The sequence below is a fragment of the Hyla sarda genome, unplaced genomic scaffold (assembly GCF_029499605.1).
Source record: "Hyla sarda isolate aHylSar1 unplaced genomic scaffold, aHylSar1.hap1 scaffold_1054, whole genome shotgun sequence".
Taxonomy (NCBI): Eukaryota; Metazoa; Chordata; class Amphibia; order Anura; family Hylidae; genus Hyla; species Hyla sarda.
Genome location: NW_026607673.1, coordinates 33,558 through 59,023, shown reverse-complemented (window position 1 = coordinate 59,023; position 25,466 = coordinate 33,558). Strand labels below are relative to the sequence as shown.

General features: G+C 42.8%; 1 protein-coding gene across 7 annotated transcripts; it reads right to left on the bottom strand.

Moving 5' to 3' along the window:
* Positions 1-1,156: 1,156 nt before the first annotated feature.
* Positions 1,157-24,253, bottom strand: LOC130299456 (zinc finger protein 260-like). 7 transcript variants are annotated; one of them, XM_056551454.1, is made up of 8 exons: positions 24,052-24,253; positions 7,150-7,260; positions 6,873-7,043; positions 6,669-6,795; positions 6,260-6,325; positions 5,567-5,658; positions 5,330-5,438; positions 1,157-2,709 (listed from the first exon to the last, which is right to left on the bottom strand). In XM_056551454.1, the coding sequence occupies exons 1-8, from the start codon at positions 24,244-24,246 to the stop codon at positions 1,157-1,159; spliced, it is 2,424 nt and encodes an 807-aa protein (XP_056407429.1). In that variant the 5' UTR covers positions 24,247-24,253. The 7 variants fall into 7 exon arrangements, with proteins under 7 accessions (XP_056407429.1, XP_056407428.1, XP_056407432.1 ...); XM_056551453.1 differs by lacking the exon at positions 6,260-6,325 and adding an exon at positions 5,740-5,850; XM_056551457.1 differs by lacking the exons at positions 6,260-6,325; positions 24,052-24,253 and adding exons at positions 7,864-8,001; positions 23,854-24,008 and having other exon boundaries at positions 5,567-5,850.
* Positions 24,254-25,466: the final 1,213 nt, after the last annotated feature.

Here is a 25,466-nt window from a genome sequence, read left to right as displayed (position 1 = left end):
ACAAGGGAAAAAAAGTAAAGAAATAAAATATAATTAATTAATCATTTTTAATAACGAAAAATAATAGGTTTTATTTTGTCACTTTTTTTTATTAAGTATCAAAAAAAAAACATATACATATTTGGTATCTCCCCGACTGTACATCACATGAAGTAAAGTTAAAGGGGTTATCTGGGCTTACATAACTTTTTATATTCGGAGGCCTCAGTTATAGGCAGAGCAGCCGGGACTATTCAGACCTGTCTGGGTGGGAAGAAGAGTGATGAGAGGGGGGACTGGACCTTGTCACACCGGGAGCTGCAGGGGAATGAGGTGGGTGAGTATGACTTTTTTTTTTTTTTTTACATGCCCGGAGAACTCCTTTAGGATATTTTTTTTTTAAACTGTACAGTTGCAAAGGAAAAACCAAAAAATAAAATATAATAAATATACTTTATGCTCCAATTTGTATCCCAAAACGACTCGTTAAACAAAACATAACCCTCGTACAGTTACATCGATGGTGAAAAGGCCGGGCTTCTTGGAACGTCCTCACAAATAACTCAAGTGATCGGTAATGGTTAAAGGGGGTACTCCGCCCCTAGACATCATATCCCCCTATCCAAAGCATAGGGAATAAGATGTCTGATCGCGGGGGTCCCGCCGCTGGGGACCCGCGCGACCTCAGCTGCAAACGTCGCTCGGATGACTGACAATGTAAAGCGGAGGCTCGTGACATCACCACCCCATCGTCACGGCCCACTCATGACGTCACGGCCACGCCCCCTCAATGCAAGTCTATGGGAGGGGGAGTGACGGTATTGAGGGGGCGTGGCTGTGACGACACGAGCGGGGTGCAGGTGTGACGTCACGAGCCTCCGGCGCTGAACACGACGCTCTAAACGAACACTGGGTGCAGCACAGAGATTGCGGGGGTCCCCAGTGGCAGGACCCCCATGATCAGACATCTTATTCCCTATGCTTTGGATAGGAGCAGAGTACTTCTTTAATTTTTTTTCTATTAGAGGTTTTCGCCTACAATCTCCTCTCTCTCCTCCTTTCCGAATTCTTCCTCCAAACCTCTATCCAGATGTTTTTTTCCCACAATTCTAAATGTTATTTCTTCTCTTCCTCTTGTACTCTCTGGCGACTGCCTTCTCAGTTCAGGACCCACAGACTATGAGATATGCTTCTCTTCTATGTGTATTTTGAGATGCGTAAGAAGGCAGGATTTCATTGTAAAACATTTCCCACATTCCGAACACGAATACGGCTTCTCTCCTGTGTGATTTCTCTGATGTCTAACCACATATTCTTTCGATATAAAACATTTCCCACATTCTGAACATGAATACGGCTTCTCTCCTGTGTGATGTCTCTTATGTTTAACTAGATTTGTTTTCGTTGTAAAGCATTTCCCACATTCTGTACATGGAAATGGCTTCTCTCCTGTGTGAATTCTCTGATGTCTAACAAGATGCGGTTTTGATGTATAACATTTTCCACATTCTGAACAGGAATATGGCTTCTCTCCTGTGTGAAGCCTCACATGTCTAATAAGACTTGCCTCGCCTGTAAAACATTTCCCACATTCTAAACATGAATATGGCACCTTTCTTCTGTGACTTTTCTCGTGTTTAACAAGATATTGTTTTGTTGTAAAACATTTCCCACATTCAGTACATCGATACAGCCTTTCTACTGAGTGAGTTTCCTGATGTATAGCAAGATCTTCTTTCTGGGTGAAATGTTCTCCACATTCTGAAAATGAATATGGCTTCTTTCTTGTGTGATTTCTCTCATGTCTAACAAGATGTTGTTTTGATATAAAACATTTCCCACATTCTGAACATGAATATGGCTTCTCTCCTGTGTGATTTCTCTCATGTATAACAAGATAGTCTTTTGATATAAAACATTTACCACACTCTGAACATGAATATGGCTTCTCTCCTGTGTGATGTCTCTTATGTTTAACCAAATTTGTTTTAGTTGTAAAACATTTGTCACATTCTGAACATGAAAATGGCTTTTCTCCTGTGTGAATTCTCTGATGTCTAACAAGATGCGGTTTTGATGTATAACATTTTCCACATTCTGAACACGAATATGGCCTTTCCCCTGTGTGAATCCTCACATGTTTAGTAAGACTTGTCTCGCTTATAAAACATTTCCCACATTCTAAACATGAATATGACATCTTTCTCGTGTGACTTTTCTCATGTTTAACAAGATTTGGTTCAGGGCATGGATATGGCCTTTCTACTGAGTGAGTATCCTGAGTGAGTATATGTATAGCAGGATCTGCTTTCTGGGTGAAACGTTCTCCACATGAATATGGATTCTCTCCTATGTGCATTCTCTCATGCACAAGAAGCTCTGATGTATCTGTAAAACATTTCCCACATAGTGAACATGAATACTTCTCCTCTGTGTGACTTCTTCTGTGGGTTATAAGATATGAATTTTTTGTAAACTCTTTTTTACATTCACCACAATGAAACCTTTTCCCTTCTCTCTGATCTGTCCTTGTGGTAACAACCTGTGATGGGTCAGGAGAAGGTTCCCCATGATTAGGGGCATTATATGATAGATCTGTACTGTGAGGTCCCGGATGCACAGTAAGGGAAAGGAAGTCATCTCCTGGGGAGTGCTGCATGATGTCTTCATCTTTTATTTCACAATTTAGTGATGATACAAAGTTCCCATTGGTGTCCTTATTGGGATTTTCTGTTTGGATAAAAAATTATTCTGAATTTTTTTTTCAAACCACAAAGTAAACAAATATATAACATTCCTAACACACTGGAAACACACACATATATACATGGACGGCACTGCCTACATCAGATCCTCAGCACTGGCCCCGCCTACATCAGCTCCTCAGCACTGGCCCAGCCTACATCAGATCCTCAGCACTGGCTCCGCCTACATCAGCTCCTGAGCACTGGCCCCGCCTACATCAGCTCCTCAGCACTGGCCCCGCCTACATCAGATCCTCAGCACTGGCTCCGCCTACATCAGCTCCTGAGCACTGGCCCCGCCTACATCAGCTCCTCAGCCCTGGCCCCGCCTACATCAGCTCCTCAGCCCTGGCCCCACCTACATCAGCTCCTCAGCACTGGCCCCACCTACATCAGTTCCGCAGCACTGGCCCCGCTTACATCAGCTCCTGAGCACTGGCCCCTCCTACATCAGCACCTGAGCACTGGCCCCTCCTACATCAGCTCCTCAGCACTGGCCCCGCCTACATCAGCTCCTGAGCACTGGCCCCTTCTACATCAGCTCCTCAGCACTGGCCCCACCTACATCAGCTCCTGAGCACTGGCCCCTCCTACATCAGCTCCTGAGCACTGGCCCCTCCTACATCAGCTCCTCAGCACTGGCCCAGCCTACATCAGATCCTCAGCACTGGCCCCTCCTACATCAGCTCCTGAGCACTGGCCCCTCCTACATCAGCTCCTCAGCACTGGCCCCTCCTACATCAGCTCCTCAGCACTGGCCCCACCTACATCAGCTTCTCAGCACTGGCCCCTCCTACATCAGCTCCTGAGCACTGGCCCCTCCTACATCAGCTCCTGAGCACTGGCCCCTCCTACATCAGCTCCTCAGCACTGGCCCCGCCTACATGAGCTCCTCAGCACTGGCCCCACCTACATCAGCTCCTGAGCACTGGCCCCACCTACATCAGCTCCTGAGCACTGGCCCCACCTAAATCAGCTCCTGAGCACTGGCCCCGCCTACATCAGCTCCTGAGCACTGGCCTCTCCACAATCAGCTCCTCAGCACTGGCCCCGCCTACATCAGCTCCTGAGCACTGGCCCCTCCTACAAAAGCTCCTCAGCACTGGCCCCGCCTACATCAGCTCCTGAGCACTGGCCCCTCCTACATCAGCTCCTCAGCACTGACCGCACCTAAATCAGCTCCTGAGCACTGGCCCCGCCTACATCAGCTCCTGAGCACTGGCCCCTCCTACATCAGCTCCTCAGCACTGGCCCCGTCTACATCAGCTCCTCAACACTGGCCCCGCCTACATCAGCTCCTCAACACTGGCCCCGCCTACATAAGCTCCTCAGCACTGGCCCCGTCCACATCAGCTCCTCAGCACTGGCCCCACCTACATCAGCTCCTCAGCACTGGCCCCTCCTACATCAGCTCCTGAGCACTGGCCCCGCCTACATCAGCTCCTCAGCACTGGCCCCACCTACATCAGCTCCTCAGCACTGGCCCCATCCACATCAGCTCCTGAGCACTGGCCCCGCCTACATCAGCTCCTCAGCACTGGCCCCGCCTACATCAGCTCCTCAACACTGGCCCGCCTACATCAGCTCCTCAGCACTGGCCCCGCCTACATCAGCTATATATACAAAGCTAATTAACTCATTTAGTAGCTCAAGTATATCTTGCTCTCCAGTGACAACCCATTACCATTGTTTTTGGGGCCTACACTGTCCAACATTGGTAGTTTTTGTTTCCATATACAGAAGGAGTTTTTGGTCTGCCTTCTTTCCCCATCGGCCTTTCATTTTGTATTTTTGCTGATTTTTTTACAGGTTTACAGATTTTAATACGTGGGTGACAGCTGTTTCATGCTCTTGTGGGCTTCTACAGTTGTGAAACAGCCGTCACCCATTTTACTGATTGATACACACTGGTGTCCTGGCCTTCAATGGTGCAGGAATGTTTGTCTGAACTTGTCTTTGGTGAGTGCCACTTTCTTTATCTATTTTTCAGGATTTTCCATATCGATGATATTTTCATGAAACTAGAGCATCAGGAAAGTTATCCTGTAAAGGGCGGCTCTAAGGTAGATCTAAGGCGGAGCCTGAAGAAACCTCTGACTTCCCTCTGTAAATCCATTACGACATACCTGGGGTAACACCTCCTGGAATTATTACATACCCGGGGTAACACCTCCTGGAACTATTACATACCTGGGGTAACACCTCCTGGCATTATTACATACCTGGGGTAACACCTCCTGGAACTATTACATACCTGGGGTAACACCTCCTGGAACTATTACATACCTGGGGTAACACCTCCTGGAATTATTACACACCTGGGGTAACACCTCCCGGAATTATTACATACCTGGGGTAACACCTCCTGGAATTATTACATACCTGGGGTAACACCTCCTGGAATTATTACATACCTGGGGTAACACCTCCTGGAATTATTACATACCTGGGGTAACACCTCCTAGAATTATTACGTACCTGGGGTAACACCTCCTGGAATTATTACATACCTGGGGTAACACCTCCTGGGATTATTACATACCTGGGGTAACACCTCCTGGAATTATTACATACGTGGGGTAACACCTCCTGGGATTATTACATACCTGGGGTAACACCTCCTGGAATTTCCTCCTTCACTTCTCTCATACACGGGTGATGGCCGCTCATCCTCTCTTCTTCTTCCTCCACTTTATTATTAGTCAGATCTCCCCCCTGATGTGACATATAGAACAATTCACTACAATACAGCAGACAGGAGGAGCAACAGAGACCCCCAAAATCTACCCCACATCTATGACTGCAGGACCCCCCTATAGAGATATAGGATCAGCCTCATCTACCTGATGCTTCTCTGGGACATTTCCCTCTGGACAGTCCTGGGAATACAGAGGACGGGGACACCTCTCGGGTGGATTTCTATCCATTACTTCATCTGTAGGGAACACACAGAGAATGAATATATCACCTTCTGTATATCCATCTGTAGGGAACACACAGGGAATGAATACATCACCTTCTGTATATCCATCTGTAGGGAACACACAGGGAATGAATACATCACCTCCTGTATATTCATCTCTAGGGAACACACAGGGAATGAATACATCACCTCCTGTATATCCATCTGTAGGGAACACATAGGGAATGAATACATCACACATCTCTAATGAACACACAGGGAATGAATACATCACCTCCTGTATATTCATATGTAGGGAACACACAGGGAATGAATACATCACCTCCTGTATAACCATCTGAATGGAACACACAGGGAATGACTACATCACCTCCTGTATATCCATCTGTAGGGAATATACAGGGAATGAATACATCACCTGCTGTATATCCATCTCTAGTGAACACACAGGGAGTGAATACATCACCTCCTGTATATCCATCTGTAGAGAACACACAGGGAATGAATACATCACCTCCTGTATAACCATCTGTATGGAACACACAGGGAATGGATTCATCACCTCCTGTATATCCATCTGTAGGGGGGAACACACAGGGAATTAATTCATCACCTCCTGTATATCCATCTGTAGGGGGGAACACACAGGGAATGAATACATCACCTCCTGTATATTCATCTCTAGGGAACACACATGAAATGAATACATCACCTCCTGTATATCCATCTCTAGTGAACACACAGGGAATGAATACATCACCTCCTGTATATCCATCTCTAGTGAACACACAGGGAATGAATACATCACCTCCTGTATATCCATCTGTAGGGAACACACAGGGAATGAATACATCACATCCTGTATATCCATCTCTAGTGAACACACAGGGAATGAATACATCACCTCCTGTAAATCCATCTGTAGGGGGGGGAACACACAGGGAATGAATACATCTCCGGCTGGATAGATTTCTATGTTACTAGGTAGTGAGAGTGATATCTATATATAAGTCTCTTCTTACCTTGTGATGTTGGGGGCCGGTGATCCCCCATCATGACTATGTCCTGGTACAGATCCTTGTGTCCTTCTATATACTCCCACTCCTCCATGGAGAAATAGACAGTGACGTCCTGACACCTTATAGGAACCTGACACACACAATGATACAGTCATCAGCAGAGCCCTCCCTTATTGTATAATGTCCCAGCATTCCCAGCAGTGTCACCTCTCCAGTCAGCAGCTCAGTCATCCTGGTGGTCAGTTCTAGGATCTTCTGCTCATGTATCAGTGAATGAGGTGGAGGCTCCTCGGGGGTGGGGCTCTGGGTGGTGCCCGATCCTCCTGACACATGGGGGGTCACACACTCACCAGACCACTTCTTCACTACTGTGTAATCCTGTGTATGGTGAGACACTGATCACTACAGACATTCTAAGAATCCGCCCCCTTTCCAGTCATTTCCGGGATTATTTCTAGGGATAAGACGTCATGTGACCTCTCACCTCTCCGGTTATCAGGTGGATTATCTCTAGGGTGAGGTGTAATATCCTGGCAGCCATGTGCTTTCTGGCCTTCTCCATCCTTGTTGGGTCATTGGTGAAGAGGACCATGGCCTTCAGAGAAAACGTTTGGTTACATGTCTGTCTGGTTATTTATGGGGAAATATTGGAAAATATGTGGAAAATATATGTGTTGCCCATAGCAACCAATCAGATCACTGCTTTCATGTCAACAAGGGAACATCCTACACAGCTTAGTGGGATGACTGACTGCAATTCCCATAACTGTCACTAGAGGTCACTGCACTTCTTGTTCTTTTCTGTTGTTCTTGATACTTTGTTGCAAAAAGAAGCTGCAAATGATTAACCCTTTACTTGCTGAAATATTTACAGTTGTATAATGGAATCATAGTAAATTCTATTGAAATAGAAAAATGTGTAATCTGTAGGGCCGGATTATTGATTTTACCTGTTGTGATTCTCATCATCTTGGAATATATTTTTACATGGGGATTATGGGAGGAATATCAGGGTTACACACGATAAGGGACACATTTGACCTATTTGTCATAAGAATATGGCTAGAAATATTTATTTACATTTGGATTATGGGTGGAATATTATGGTAATAGATGCCAAGAAATAACTGTGTAATGCGCTACTTTGTGCCGTTACCAGTGGCAACTGTAGAAAAGATGGGTGAGCTGGTCCACTTACCTGAGGAGGTGGAGGTAAGAGCAGAACACCTATCCTGACAGGTAGCAAGTAAAATATTTCGGTAGCTGCCTTGACCCGCACCCGTCCAGGACGGTCCTGATATAGAGATTTCAGATGCCCAGGAGAAGCGGGAACCTGCTGTGGAGAAAAGCTGGGTTTACAGGGCGCTGACCGATCGCGCAATTTTACATACATAATTAGATTGCTACATAATGGTGATGAGTACCGACCGTCTGCGCAGAAATTATTTATATTTATATTTAATTTTTATTTCCTTTTATTTAATTTTTTTATGACTTTACAATCCAAACTACAATAAGTTACATTTCAGTCCGAAAAATTAAAATCAATATTCGTCAATAACAAAAAAAAACTTTATTTCAAATGGTTTTCTATAGTTCTGTCCATAGAATATTCATTTTTTGGGCAACTCCGCACGTTGTGTCCCGGATCCGCATCGGTTACTTGACATTTGGGACACTTAGAATCCTCTCTTTTACCAATATTATATAAGAATTTAGGTGTATATGGCAATCTATGTACTCATTTAATTTGGGATATTTGATGATTTTTATTTAGAGAAGATCGAGTGATATTACCAAAAACTTCCCTCCACTCCCTTTCATCTATATTTCCCACCACCTTTATCATGTACCGTATATACTCCAGTATAAGCCCAGTTTTTTCGGCATGATTTTTCGTGCTGAAAACGCCCCCCTCGGCTTATACTCGAGTGAACTCTCCGCCTGTAAATCCCTTCTCAGTGGTCTTCAACCTGCGCACCTCCAGATGTTGCAAAACTACAACTCCCAGCATACCCACCCTAGGCTTATAGTTGCGTCAATAACTTTTCCTGGGTTTTTGGGGTGAAATTAGGGGCCTCGGCTTATATTCGGGTCGGTTTATACTCGAGTATATACGGTACTCAATTTGTGACACTATATAATACAAGTGTATGTTTGGGATTCCCATTCCCCCATTCTCCATTGAGGGGGCGAGGAACTCCTGTCTCATTCTCACCCCTTTCCCCCAAATTAAAGGGGTTATCCAGGAAAAAACTTTTTTATATATATATATCAACTCGTTCCAGAAAGTTAAACAGATTTGTAAATTACTTCTATTAAAAAATCTTAATCCTTTCAGTACTTATGAGCTTCTGAAGTTAAGGTTGTTCCTTTCTGTCTAAGTCCTCTCTGATGACACGTGTCTCGGGAACCGCCCAGTTTAGAAGCAAATCCCCATAGCAAACCTCTTCTAAACTGGGCGGTTCCCGAGACACGTGTCATCAGAGAGGACTTAGACAGAAAGGAACAACCTTAACTTCAGCAGCTCATAAGTACTGAAAGGATTAAGATTTTTTTAATAGAAGTAATTTACAAATCAGTTTAACTTTCTTGAGCCAGTTGATATATAAAAAAAAGTTTTTTCCTGGAATACCCCTTTAACTTATTTATTTCTACTTGAATATAAAGTGTTGTGTCCCCAACCAAATTGGCGCTGCTCCTATAATGTGCAACATCACCGGGAATATAATCACCTTCACAAGCGTAATCCTTTCTGACATATTTATCGGTAGTTTCTTCCATATATGAATTTTGCCCTTGACTTTTTCTGTTAAAGGGGTACTCCGCCCCTAGACCTCTTATCCCCTATCCAAAGGATAGGGGATAAGATGTCAGATCGCCGGGGTCCCGCTGCTGGGATCGCTCTGTGCGTAATGACGGGCGCTACAGGGGCCGGAGCATCGTTACGTCACGGCTCCTCCCCTCGTGACATCACGGCCCGCCCCCTCAATACAAGTCTATGGGAGGGGGCGTGGCGGTCGTCACTCCCCCGCCGTAGACTTGCATTGATGGGACGGGCCATGATGTCATGAGGGGCGGAGCCATGATGTCACTCTGCTCCGGCCCCTGTATCGACCGTCATTACGCACAGAGCGATCCCAGCAGCGGGACCCCGGCGATCTGACATCTTATCCCCTATCCTTTGGATAGGGGATAAGATGCCAGGGGCGGAGTACCCCTTTAATGGTCTAAAATTCAGTTGCGTGCGGACATTATTAATAGACCTAAAAAAGAAGGAAACACCTCCCTGTATATAAATGAAATGACATTATAACAATTAGATTGTATGTATCGCTGTAATCCAATAGGAGATGAATTAGTCGGTAGAACAGGATACATGTGTCCACGATGCTGCAGAATGGAATCCACACTGTAACCGTTTGTATCTATTTATTTATTTATTTATGAGGTACAAATATTACAATTGATTACCGTATTTATCAGCGTATAACATTTTTAGCTTAAAGGGGGTATACAGGAAAAAACTTTTTTTATATATATATCAACTGGCTCCAGAAAGTTAAACAGATTTGTAAATTACTTCTATAAAAAAAAAAAAATCTTAATCCTTTCAGTACTTATGAGCTTCTGAAGTTAAGGTTGTTCTTTTCTGTCTAAGTGCTCTCTGATGACACGTGTCTCGGGAACCGCCCAGTTTAGAAGAGGTTCGCTATGGAGATTTGCTTCTAAACTGGGCAGTTCCCGAGACACGTGTCATCAGAGAGCACTTAGACAGAAAAGAACAACCTTAAAGGGGTATTCCAGGAAAAAACTTTTTTTTTATATATATATCAACTGGCTCCGGAAAGTTAAACAGATTTATAAATTACTTCTATAAAAAAAATCTTAATCCTTTCAGTACTTATGAGCTTCTGAAGTTAAGGTTGTTCTTTTCTGTCTAAGTGCTCTCTGATGACACGTGTCTCGGGAACTGTCCGGAGTAGAAGCAAATCCCCATAGCGAACCTCTTCTAAACTGGGCGGTTCCCGAGACAGGTGTCATCAGAGAGCACTTAGACAGAAAGGAACAACCTTAACTTCAGCAGCTCATAAGTACTGAAAGGATTAAGATTTTTTAATAGAAGTAATTTACAAATCTGTTTAACTTTCTGGAGCCAGTTGATATATATAAAAAAAGTTTTTTCCTGGAATACCCCTTTAAGGCTATCTGCGAGTTATACACTGATAAAATCTTTCTGGCCCCGCAGAAGCTGCTGCGGTTCAATGATTTAAAGCGGCCGCCAGAGTCCCACCGCCACCGCCGCCTCATTCCCTCCCCACCCCCCCAGCTTTCATAACTACTTCTCCTGAGGGCGCCATCTCCTGGAGGCTCCGGGGGGTCCTGCGCTGTGCACTGTGCACGTGTGTCGCCGTATTGAGGACTTCACTCACCAGCGCGCAGCAACAGCGCAGGACGCCCCGGAGCCTCTGCAGTGACATGATCTAAAGTGGCCGCTTTAAATCATTGAACTGCAGCGGCTTCTGCGAGGCCAGAAATAGTTTATCGGCGTATAACACACAGATAGGCTTTACGCTAAAAAAATTTGTGTAAAAATGCGTGTTTTTTTAATGATAAATACGGTAATTAATTGGAATATTTCTACCTCATACTCTGCACTTTTAATTTTAAAAAAATAAAATAGATACAAATGGTTACAGTGTGGATTCCATTCTGCAGCATCGTGGACACATGTATCCTGTTCTACCGACTAATTCATCTCCTATCGCAGTGGTCTTCAACCTGCGGACCTCCAGATGTTGCAAAACTACAACTCCAAACATGCCCGGACAGCCAACGGCTGTCCGGGCATGCTGGGAGTTGAAGTTTTGCAAAAGGGAAGCTTTGATTTACCTTTCGTGATCAGTGTGGATCCTCTGGAAGAGGCAGACAAGTGTTTGGCTGTCCGGGCATGCTGGGAGTTGAAGTTTTGCAAAAGGGAAGCTTTGATTTACCTTTCGTGATCAGTGTGGATCCTCTGGAAGAGGCAGACAAGTGTTTGGCTGTCCGGGCATGCTGGGAGTTGAAGTTTTGCAAAAGGGAAGCTTTGATTTACCTTTCATGATCAGTGTGGATCCTCTGGAAGAGGCAGACAAGTGTTTGGCTGTCCGGGCATGCTGGGAGTTGAAGTTTTGCAAAAGGGAAGCTTTGATTTACCTTTCATGATCAGTGTGGATCCTCTGGAAGAGGCAGACAAGTGTTTGGCTGTCCGGGCATGCTGGGAGTTGAAGTTTTGCAAAAGGGAAGCTTTGATTTACCTTTCATGATCAGTGTGGATCCTCTGGAAGAGGCAGACAAGTGTTTGGCTGTCCAGGCATGCTGGGAGTTGAAGTTTTGCAAAAGGGAAGCTTTGATTTACCTTTCGTGATCAGTGTGGATCCTCTGGAGGAGGCAGACAAGTGTTTGGCTGTCCGGGCATGCTGGGAGTTGAAGTTTTGCAAAAGGGAAGCTTTGATTTACCTTTCGTGATCAGTGTGGATCCTCTGGAAGAGGCAGACAAGTGTTTGGCTGTCCGGGCATGCTGGGAGTTGAAGTTTTGCAAAAGGGAAGCTTTGATTTATCTTTCATGATCAGTGTGGATCCTCTGGAAGAGGCAGACAAGTGTTTGGCTGTCCGGGCATGCTGGGAGTTGAAGTTTTGCAAAAGGGAAGCTTTGATTTACCTTTCGTGATCAGTGTGGATCCTCTGGAAGAGGCAGACAAGTGTTTGGCTGTCCAGGCATGCTGGGAGTTGAAGTTTTGCAAAAGGGAAGCTTTGATTTACCTTTCGTGATCAGTGTGGATCCTCTGGAAGAGGCAGACAAGTGTTTGGCTGTCCCGGCATGCTGGGAGTTGAAGTTTTGCAAAAGGGAAGCTTTGATTTACCTTTCATGATCAGTGTGGATCCTCTGGAAGAGGCAGACAAGTGTTTGGCTGTCCGGGCATGCTGGGAGTTGAAGTTTTGCAAAAGGGAAGCTTTGATTTATCTTTCATGATCAGTGTGGATCCTCTGGAAGAGGCAGACAAGTGTTTGGCTGTCCGGGCATGCTGGGAGTTGAAGTTTTGCAAAAGGGAAGCTTTGATTTACCTTTCATGATCAGTGTGGATCCTCTGGAAGAGGCAGACAAGTGTTTGGCTGTCCGGGCATGCTGGGAGTTGAAGTTTTGCAAAAGGGAAGCTTTGATTTATCTTTCATGATCAGTGTGGATCCTCTGGAAGAGGCAGACAAGTGTTTGGCTGTCCGGGCATGCTGGGAGTTGAAGTTTTGCAAAAGGGAAGCTTTGATTTACCTTTCGTGATCAGTGTGGATCCTCTGGAAGAGGCAGACAAGTGTTTGGCTCTCCGGGCATGCTGGGAGTTGAAGTTTTGCAAAAGGGAAGCTTTGATTTATCTTTCATGATCAGTGTGGATCCTCTGGAAGAGGCAGACAAGTGTTTGGCTGTCCGGGCATGCTGGGAGTTGAAGTTTTGCAAAAGGGAAGCTTTGATTTACCTTTCGTGATCAGTGTGGATCCTCTGGAAGAGGCAGACAAGTGTTTGGCTGTCCGGGCATGCTGGGAGTTGAAGTTTTGCAAAAGGGAAGCTTTGATTTATCTTTCATGATCAGTGTGGATCCTCTGGAAGAGGCAGACAAGTGTTTGGCTGTCCGGGCATGCTGGGAGTTGAAGTTTTGCAAAAGGGAAGCTTTGATTTACCTTTCGTGATCAGTGTGGATCCTCTGGAAGAGGCAGACAAGTGTTTGGCTGTCTGGGCATGCTGGGAGTGGAAGTTTTGCAAAAGGGAAGCTTTGATTTACCTTTAATGATCAGTGTGGATCCTCTGGAAGAGGCAGACAAGTGTTTGGCTGTCCGGGCATGCTGGGAGTTGAAGTTTTGCAAAAGGGAAGCTTTGATTTACCTTTCATGATCAGTGTGGATCCTCTGGAAGAGGCAGACAAGTGTTTGGCTGTCCGGGCATGCTGAGAGTTGTAGTTTTGCAACATCTGGAGGTCCGCAGGTTGAAGACCACTGTCCTATTACAGCGATACATACAAACTAATTGTTGTAACAGAGCCCTCTTTATATATATATATATATATATATATATATATATATATATACACATGTCAGTCATTTCATTTATATATAGGGAGTTATTTCTTTCCTTCTTTTTAGGTCGATTAATAATGTCCGCACGGACTGTAAGTAATTGCGCGATCGGTCAGCGCCCTGTAAACCCAGCTTTTCTCCACAGCAGGTTCCCGCTTCTCCTGGGCATCTGAAATCTCTATATCAGGACCGTCCTGGACGGGTGCGGGTCAAGGCAGCTACCGAAATATTTTACTTGCTACCTGTCAGGATAGGTGTTCGGCTCTTAGCTCCACACCCTCAGGTAAGTGGACCAGCTCACCCATCTTTTCTACAGTTGCCACTGGTAACGGCACAACGCAGCGCCATTATTCGTTTTTTTGTTTTTACACAGTTATTTCTTGCCATGTGTTACCATAATATTCCATCCATAATCCACATTAGAGATGAGCGAACTTACAGTAAATTCGATTCGTCACGAACTTCTCGGCTCAGCAGTTGCTGACTTATCCTGCATGAATTAGTTCAGCTTTCAGGTGCTCCGGTGGGCTGGAAAAGGTGGATACAGTCCTAGGAAAGAGTCTCCTAGGACTGTATCCACCTTTTCCAGCCCACGGGAGCACCGGAAAGCTGAACTAATTTATGCAGGAAAAGTCATCAACTGCCGAGCCGAGAAGTTCGTGACGAATCGAATTTACTGTAAATTCACTCATCTCTAATCCACATGTAAAAAAAATATTTCTAGCCATATTCTTATCACAAATAGGTCAAATGTGTCCCTTATCGTGTATAACCCTGATATTCCTCCCATAATCCCCATGTGAAAATATATTCCAAGATGATGAGAATCACAACAGATAAAATCAATAATCCGGCCCTACAGATGACTCATTTCTCTATTTCTATAGAATTTACTATGATTCCATTATACAACTGTAAATATTTCAGCAAGTAAAGGGTTAATCATTTGCAGCTTCTTTTTGCAACAAAGTATCAAGAACAACAGAAAAGAACAAGAAGTGCAGTGACCTCTAGTGACAGTTATGGGAATTGCAGTCAGTCATCCCACTATGCTGTGTAGGATGTTCCCTTAACCCCTTAAAGGGGTATTCCAGGCAAAACCTTTATATATATATATCAACTGGCTCCGGAAAGTTAAACAGATTTGTATATTACTTCTATTAAAAAATCTTAATCCTTCCAATAGTTATTAGCTTCTGAAGTTTTCTGTCTAACTGCTCAATGATGATGTCACGTCCCGGGAGCTGTGCATGATGGGAGAATATCCCCATAGGAGCTGCACAGCTCCCGGGACGTCATCAGAGAGCAGTTAGACAGAAAACAACTCAACTTCAGAAGCTAATAACTATTGGAAGGATTACGATTTTTTTTATAGAAGTCATTTACAAATCTGTTTAACTTTCCGGAGCCAGTTCATATATAAAAAAATGTTTTGGCCTGGAATACCCCTTTAAGGACGCAGGGTTTTTCCGTTTTTGCATTTTAATTTTTTTCCTCATCACCTTCTAAAAATCATAACTCTCAGTTTTGCACATAAAATTCCATATGATGCATATTTTTTGCGCCACCAATTCTACTTTGCAGTGATATTAATCATTTTACCCAAAAATCCACGGCGAAACGGAAAAAAAATTCATTGTGTGACAAAATTTAAGAAAAAATTTGATTTTGTAATTTTTTGTGGCTTCCGTTTCTACGCAGTACATTTTTCGGTAACAATGACCCCTTATCATTATTCTGTAGGTCCATACGGTTACAATGATCCCCGACTTATATAGGTTGGATATTGTCGTACTTTGGAAAAAAATCATAACTACATGCAGGAAAATTTATGTTAAAAATTCTCATCTTTTAACCCCTATAACTTTTTTATTTTCCCGCGTACGAGCCGGTATGAGGGCTCATTTTTTGTGCCATGTTCTGAAGTTTTTATCAGTACCATTTTTGTATTGATCGGACTTTTTGATAATTTTTTATTCATTTTTTCCTGATTTAAAAAGTGACCAAAAATACGTTATTTTGGACTTTGGAATGTTTTTGCGCGCACGCCATTGACCTTGCGGTTTACTTAACAATATATTTTTATAGTTCGGACATTTACGCACGCGGTGATACCACATATGTTTATTTTTATTTACACAGTTTTTTTTTATGGGAAAAAGGGGGGTGATTCAAACTTTTATTAGGGAAGGGGTTAAATGACCTTTGTTAACTTTTTTCCCCACTTTTTTTTCTTTTGCAGTGTTATAGGTCCCATAGGAGACTATAACACTGTACACACTGATCATTGTTATCCCATAGGAGACTATAACACTGTACACACTGATCATTGTTATCCCATAGGAGACTATAACACTGTACACACTGATCATTGTTATCCCATAGGAGACTATAACACTGTACACACTGATCATTGTTATCCCATAGGAGACTATAACACTGCACACACTGATCATTGTTATCCCATAGGAGACTATAACACTGCACACACTGATCATTGTTATCCCATAGGAGACTATAACACTGCACACACTGATCATTGTTATCCCATAGGAGACTATAACACTGCACACACTGATCTCTTATACTGATCATTGTTATCCCATAGGAGACTATAATACTGCACACACTGATCTCTTATACTGATCATTGTTATCCCATAGGGACCTATAACACTGCAAACACTGATCTCTTATACTGATCATTGTTATCCCATAGGAGACTATAACACTGCACACACTGATCTCTTATACTGATCATTGTTATCCCATAGGGACCTATAACACTGCAAACACTGATCTCTTATACTGATCATTGTTATCCCATAGGAGACTATAACACTGCACACACTGATCTCTTATACTGATCATTATTATCCCATAGGGACCTATAACACTGCACACACTGATCTCTTATACTGATCATTGTTATCCCATAGGGACCTATAACACTGCACACACTGATCTCTTATACTAATCATTATTATCCCATAGGGACCTATAACACTGCACACACTGATCTCTTATACTGATCATTGTTATCCCATAGGGACCTATAACACTGCACACACTGATCTCTTATACTGATCATTATTATCCCATAGGGACCTTTAACACTACACACTAATGTCTTATACTGATCATTGTTATCCCATAGGGACCTATAACACTGCGCACACTGATGTCTTATATTGATAATTGTTATCCCATAGGGACCTATAACACTGCACACACTGATCTCTTATACTGATCATTATTATCCCATAGGAGACTATAACACTGCACACACTGATCTCTTATACTGATCATTATTTTCCCATGGGGACCTATAACACTGCACACACTGATCTCTTATACTGATCATTGTTATCCCATAGGGACCTATAACACTGCACACACTGATCTCTTATACTGATCATTATTTTCCCATAGGGACCTATAACACTGCACACACTGATGTCTTATACTGATCATTGTTATCCTATAGGGACCTATAACACTGCGCACACTGATCTCTTGTACTGATCATTGTTATCCCATAGGAGACTATAACACTGCACACACTGATCTCTTATACTGATCATTATTATCCCATAGGGACCTATAACACTGCGCACACTGATCTCTTATACTGATCATTGTTATCCCATAGGAGACTATAACACTGCACACACTGATCTCTTATACTGATCATTGTTATCACATAGGGACCTATAACACTGCACACACTGATCTCTTATACTGATCATTGTTATCCCATAGGAGACTATAACACTGCACACACTGATCTCTTATACTGATCATTATTATCCCATAGGGACCTATAACACTGCGCACACTGATCTCTTATACTGATCATTGTTATCCCATAGGAGACTATAACACTGCACACACTGATCTCTTATACTGATCATTGTTATCCCATAGGGACCTATAACACTACACACACTGATCTCTTATACTGATCATTGTTATCCCATAGGGACCTATAACACTGCACACACTGATCTCTTATACTGATCATTGTTATCCCATAGGGACCTATAACACTGCACACACTGATCTCTTATACTGATCATTGTTATCCCATAGGGACCTATAACACTGCGCACACTGATCTCTTATACTGATAATTATTATCCCATAGGGACCTATAACACTGCACACACTGATCTCTTATACTAATCATTGTTATCCCATAGGGACCTATAACACTGCACACACTGATCTCTTATACTGATCATTGTTATCCCATAGGGACCTATAACACTGCGCACACTGATCTCTTATACTGATCATTGTTATCCCATAGGAGACTATAACACTGCACACACTGATCTCTTATACTGATCATTATTATCCCATAGGGACCTATAACACTGCGCACACTGATCTCTTATACTGATCATTGTTATCCCATAGGAGACTATAACACTGCACACACTGATCTCTTATACTGATCATTGTTATCCCATAGGGACCTATAACACTACACACACTGATCTCTTATACTGATCATTGTTACCCCATAGGGACCTATAACACTGCACACACTGATCTCTTATACTGATCATTGTTATCCCATAGGGACCTATAACACTGCACACACTGATCTCTTATACTGATCATTGTTATCCCATAGGGACCTATAACACTGCACACACTGATCTCTTATACTGATCATTATTATCCCATAGGGACCTATAACACTGCACACACTGATCTCTTATACTGATCATTATTATCCCATAGGGACCTATAACACTGCACACACTGATCTCTTATACTGATCATTGTTATCCCATAGGGACCTATAACACTGCACACACTGATCTCTTATACTGATCATTATTATCCCATAGGGACCTATAACACTGCACACACTGATCTCTTATACTGATCATTGTTATCCCCTAGGGACCTATAACATTGCACACACTGATCTCTTATACTGATCATTGTTATCCCGTAGGGACCTATAACACTGCACACACTGGTCTCTTATACTGATCATTGTTATCCCGTAGGAGACTATAACACTGCACACACTGATCTCTTATACTGATCATTGTTATCCTGTAGGAGACTATAACACTGCACACACTGATCTCTTATACTGATCATTGTTATCCCATAGGGGGCTATAACACTGCACACACTGATCTCTTATACTGATCATTGTTATCCCATAGGAGACTATAACACTGCACACACTGATCTCTTATACTGATCATTGTTATCCCATAGGAGACTATAACACTGCACACACTGATCTCTTATACTGATCATTGTTATCCCATAGGAGACTATAACACTGCACACACTGATCTCTTATACTGATCATTATTATCCCATAGGGACCTATAACACTGCGCACACTGATCTCTTATACTGATCATTGTTATCCCATAGGAGACTATAACACTGCACACACTGATCTCTTATACTGATCATTGTTATCCCATAGGGACCTATAACACTACACACACTGATCTCTTATACTGATCATTGTTACCCCATAGGGACCTATAACACTGCACACACTGATCTCTTATACTGATCATTGTTATCCCATAGGGACCTATAACACTGCACACACTGATCTCTTATACTGATCATTGTTATCCCATAGGGACCTATAACACTGCACACACTGATCTCTTATACTGTTCATTATTATCCCATAGGGACCTATAACACTGCACACACTGATCTCTTATACTGATCATTATTATCCCATAGGGACCTATAACACTGCACACACTGATCTCTTATACTGATCATTGTTATCCCATAGGGACCTATAACACTGCACACACTGATCTCTTATACTGATCATTATTATCCCATAGGGACCTATAACACTGCACACACTGATCTCTTATACTGATCATTGTTATCCCCTAGGGACCTATAACATTGCACACACTGATCTCTTATACTGATCATTGTTATCCCGTAGGGACCTATAACACTGCACACACTGGTCTCTTATACTGATCATTGTTATCCCGTAGGAGACTATAACACTGCACACACTGATCTCTTATACTGATCATTGTTATCCCATAGGAGACTATAACACTGCACACACTGATCTCTTATACTGATCATTGTTATCCCATAGGAGACTATAACACTGCACACACTGGTCTCTTATACTGATCATTGTTATCCCGTAGGAGACTATAACACTGCACACACTGATCTCTTATACTGATCATTGTTATCCCGTAGGAGACTATAACACTGCACACACTGATCTCTTATACTGATCATTGTTATCCCATAGGGGGCTATAACACTGCACACACTGATCTCTTATACTGATCATTGTTATCCCATAGGAGACTATAACACTGCACACACTGATCTCTTATACTGATCATTGTTATCCCATAGGGACCTATAACACTGCACACACTGATCTCTTATACTGATCATTATTATCCCATAGGGACCTATAACACTGCACACACTGATCTCTTATACTGATCATTGTTATCCCATAGGGACCTATAACACTACACACTGATGTCTTATACTGATCATTGTTATCCCATAGGGACCTATAACACTGCGCACACTGATGTCTTATATTGATCATTGTTATCCCATAGGGACCTATAACACTGCACACACTGATCTCTTATACTGATCATTATTATCCCATAGGAGACTATAACACTGCACACACTGATCTCTTATACTGATCATTATTTTCCCATGGGGACCTATAACACTGCACACACTGATCTCTTATACTGATCATTGTTATCCCATAGGGACCTATAACACTGCACACACTGATCTCTTATACTGATCATTATTTTCCCATAGGGACCTATAACACTGCACACACTGATGTCTTATACTGATCATTGTTATCCCATAGGGACCTATAACACTGCGCACACTGATCTCTTGTACTGATCATTGTTATCCCATAGGAGACTATAACACTGCACACACTGATCTCTTATACTGATCATTATTATCCCATAGGGACCTATAACACTGCGCACACTGATCTCTTATATTGATCATTGTTATCCCATAGGAGACAATAACACTGCACACACTGATCTCTTATACTGATCATTGTTATCCCATAGGGACCTATAACACTGCACACACTGATCTCTTATACTAATCATTATTATCCCATAGGAGACTATAACACTGCGCACACTGATCTCTTATACTGATCATTATTATCCCATAGGGACCTATAACAATGCGCACACTGATCTCTTATACTGATCATTGTTATCCCATAGGAGACTATAACACTGCACACACTGATCTCTTATACTGATCATTGTTATCCCATAGGGACCTATAACACTGCACACACTGATCTCTTATACTGATCATTGTTATCCCATAGGGACCTATAACACTGGGCACACTGATCTCTTATACTGATAATTATTATCCCATAGGGACCTATAACACTGCACACACTGATCTCTTATACTAATCATTGTTATCCCATAGGGACCTATAACACTGCACACACTGATCTCTTATACTGATCATTGTTATCCCATAGGGACCTATAACACTGCGCACACTGATCTCTTATACTGATCATTGTTATCCCATAGGAGACTATAACACTGCACACACTGATCTCTTATACTGATCATTATTATCCCATAGGGACCTATAACACTGCGCACACTGATCTCTTATACTGATCATTGTTATCCCATAGGAGACTATAACACTGCACACACTGATCTCTTATACTGATCATTGTTATCCCATAGGGACCTATAACACTACACACACTGATCTCTTATACTGATCATTGTTACCCCATAGGGACCTATAACACTGCACACACTGATCTCTTATACTGATCATTGTTATCCCATAGGGACCTATAACACTGCACACACTGATCTCTTATACTGATCATTATTATCCCATAGGGACCTATAACACTGCACACACTGATCTCTTATACTGATCATTATTATCCCATAGGGACCTATAACACTGCACACACTGATCTCTTATACTGATCATTGTTATCCCATAGGGACCTATAACACTGCACACACTGATCTCTTATACTGATCATTATTATCCCATAGGGACCTATAACACTGCACACACTGATCTCTTATACTGATCATTGTTATCCCCTAGGGACCTATAACATTGCACACACTGATCTCTTATACTGATCATTGTTATCCCGTAGGGACCTATAACACTGCACACACTGGTCTCTTATACTGATCATTGTTATCCCGTAGGAGACTATAACACTGCACACACTGATCTCTTATACTGATCATTGTTATCCCGTAGGAGACTATAACACTGCACACACTGATCTCTTATACTGATCATTGTTATCCCATAGGGGGCTATAACACTGCACACACTGATCTCTTATACTGATCATTGTTATCCCATAGGAGACTATAACACTGCACACACTGATCTCTTATACTGATCATTGTTATCCCATAGGAGACTATAACACTGCACACACTGATCTCTTATACTGATCATTGTTATCCCATAGGAGACTATAACACTGCACACACTGATCTCTTATACTGATCATTATTATCCCATAGGGACCTATAACACTGCGCACACTGATCTCTTATACTGATCATTGTTATCCCATAGGAGACTATAACACTGCACACACTGATCTCTTATACTGATCATTGTTATCCCATAGGGACCTATAACACTACACACACTGATCTCTTATACTGATCATTGTTACCCCATAGGGACCTATAACACTGCACACACTGATCTCTTATACTGATCATTGTTATCCCATAGGGACCTATAACACTGCACACACTGATCTCTTATACTGATCATTGTTATCCCATAGGGACCTATAACACTGCACACACTGATCTCTTATACTGATCATTATTATCCCATAGGGACCTATAACACTGCACACACTGATCTCTTATACTGATCATTATTATCCCATAGGGACCTATAACACTGCACACACTGATCTCTTATACTGATCATTGTTATCCCATAGGGACCTATAACATTGCACACACTGATCTCTTATACTGATCATTGTTATCCCGTAGGGACCTATAACACTGCACACACTGGTCTCTTATACTGATCATTGTTATCCCGTAGGAGACTATAACACTGCACACACTGATCTCTTATACTGATCATTGTTATCCCGTAGGAGACTATAACACTGCACACACTGATCTCTTATACTGATCATTGTTATCCCATAGGGGGCTATAACACTGCACACACTGATCTCTTATACTGATCATTGTTATCCCATAGGAGACTATAACACTGCACACACTGATCTCTTATACTGATCATTGTTATCCCATAGGAGACTATAACACTGCACACACTGATCTCTTATACTGATCATTGTTATCCCATAGGAGACTATAACACTGCACACACTGATCTCTTATGCTGATCCCTCAAAGCCATAGCTTTGCATGGATCAGCGAGATAGGGGCTCGATTGCTCAAGCCTGTAGCTCAGGCTTGGAGCAATCAAATCCCGATTGGACGCGGCGGAGACAGGTAAGGAGACCTCCGCTCGCATTCCTAGATGATCGGGACATCGCGATTTTATCGCGATGTCCTGATCAGCCCGACTGAGCTGCCGGGAAGCATTTACTTTCACTTTCAGACACGGCGGTCAACTTTGATTGCCGCGTCTGAAGGGTTAATAGTGCGCGGCACAACGATCTGTGCTGCGCGCAGTTAGCCCAGGGTCCTGGCTATGAATAGCAGCCGGGACCGACCCGGTGAGATGCGGGGTCACGGTGAGACCCTGTTTAAAACACTGGGACCGGGATCAGGGCGTACAGGTATGCCCTATGTCCTTAAGAGGTTAAAAAGGCCTCTGAAAAATGTAAAAGGGGTCTGATTGGTTGCTATGGGCAACTGGTGAACTTTTACTCAGTGCAGGTGTTAATAAATCTCCTCGTAGAATAATATACTGGGTATATATATATATATATGTCTAGGACACATGCGCACTACATATATATCATAACATAACAATTATATAATTCTCTCCTCACCACCGACCTCTTAGAATACAGAAGATTCCAGGTGTTTAAGGACCTTTGGTGATGTCACAGTCATGTGATCAGTCACATGGGTGGGAGGAGTCAGGCACCAGAATGTACAGCTAAAGGGATTAAAGGACCTTTTGGGGGTGAAACGATCATGTGATCAGTCACATGGGTGGGAGGAGTCAGGCTCCTTTTGCAGATAGAAACCTACTTTTAGTGATGTCATGATCATGTGATCGGAGGTCTTGTTTAAGAGAAATGGCTGCATTGTTCTCCTCATTTCCTTTGCATAGGGGATAAGATGTCTGATCACGGTGGGCCCGCTGATGGTACCCTCTCTCTCCAGTTTCGGAAGCCTCCGGGTTTCCAGGACTGGGGACGTGCTGTTACGCCACACCCCCTCCATTCATGTTGAAGGGTACAAGAGTCTTGATATAATAATACAGATCTGTAATGTTGTATGATGTGTATCTTAATTCTGTAATCTTGTATGATATATCTTGATTCTGCCGTTTGTAACCGCAAGGCTCGTATCGTACTTCTCGTTTTCTCAACTGCTGATTCCTAACTGTTGTGCACGTACATCCTGTTCTTGTGTTCTGCTGACTTGTAACTATTAAGCAACATGGTATATATATATGAACGTTGGCAAATAGTAAAACAGAGCGTACTTAGACGGTATCCTGTGTGCATGTATTTTGTTCCACACCTGACAAGACGCTCTCCTGGCCAGTACAAGCCTTAAGCCAAATTGGACCTAGTACCAGGGGTACAGAAAAGACAGAGAACCAGTACCAGGGGTACTGAGTAGATTATAGAGAACCTTTCAGCTGGGGGCTCAGTCCGGGGTCGAGAGGGTCATCCTCCGGACCGGTAAGAACCATATCCTTGTGTGGTATTGTCGACCTGGGGGGCACTGGCCACGTCTCGATTCCAGTAAGTAAAAGAGTTACTTTCATATCGTGTCTGGGACACAGTATTACAGTATTTGACTTCTGTTCAGGGAACAGGGGAAATGAGGAACTAAGAATAATTTGACAATCCAGGGTGGTTGTCTTGTTTCAATTTGGCTTAACGCTTACAAAAAACTTCTTGTATTTCTGTTTAGTTCTGTTTAGTGTTTTACTTGTAACTTCCTTTTTTTCCCCTTACGCTTAAGAAGACATGTGAGTATACTAACATTGCTTTAATGTCTAGAGTAAGGTGCATATAACTGTTATAATATTAATACTGATAATAATAATAAGTAATAATCTGCTGGTTCTCAAAACATCTGTAAGACGCCCCACCCTCCCGGCTAGAGGTAACTTGATGACCCGGGATGTGGTGAAAGCAAGTGACAGTTTGTTCAGAGATACCGTGCATGCTCAGTGATTGGTGCAATTAAATCAGAGAATCCCTAATCTGTTGAGAGGAATTGTCGGAACCCTCAGAGTTCAGTACAGCCAAATCCAGAGATTGTGGTTTTGCACCAATTACGGAACATGGGTTCCAAATCATCTAAGTCCTATCCTCCTCCCCTTCACGGTGAAACATGTAAGGCTTATGTGGCCCGAGTTAGCCCTACAGGATGGGACTTAGTGAATCCGTGGGTAGATGATATAGTTGGTTGGTCAGAATTCATGA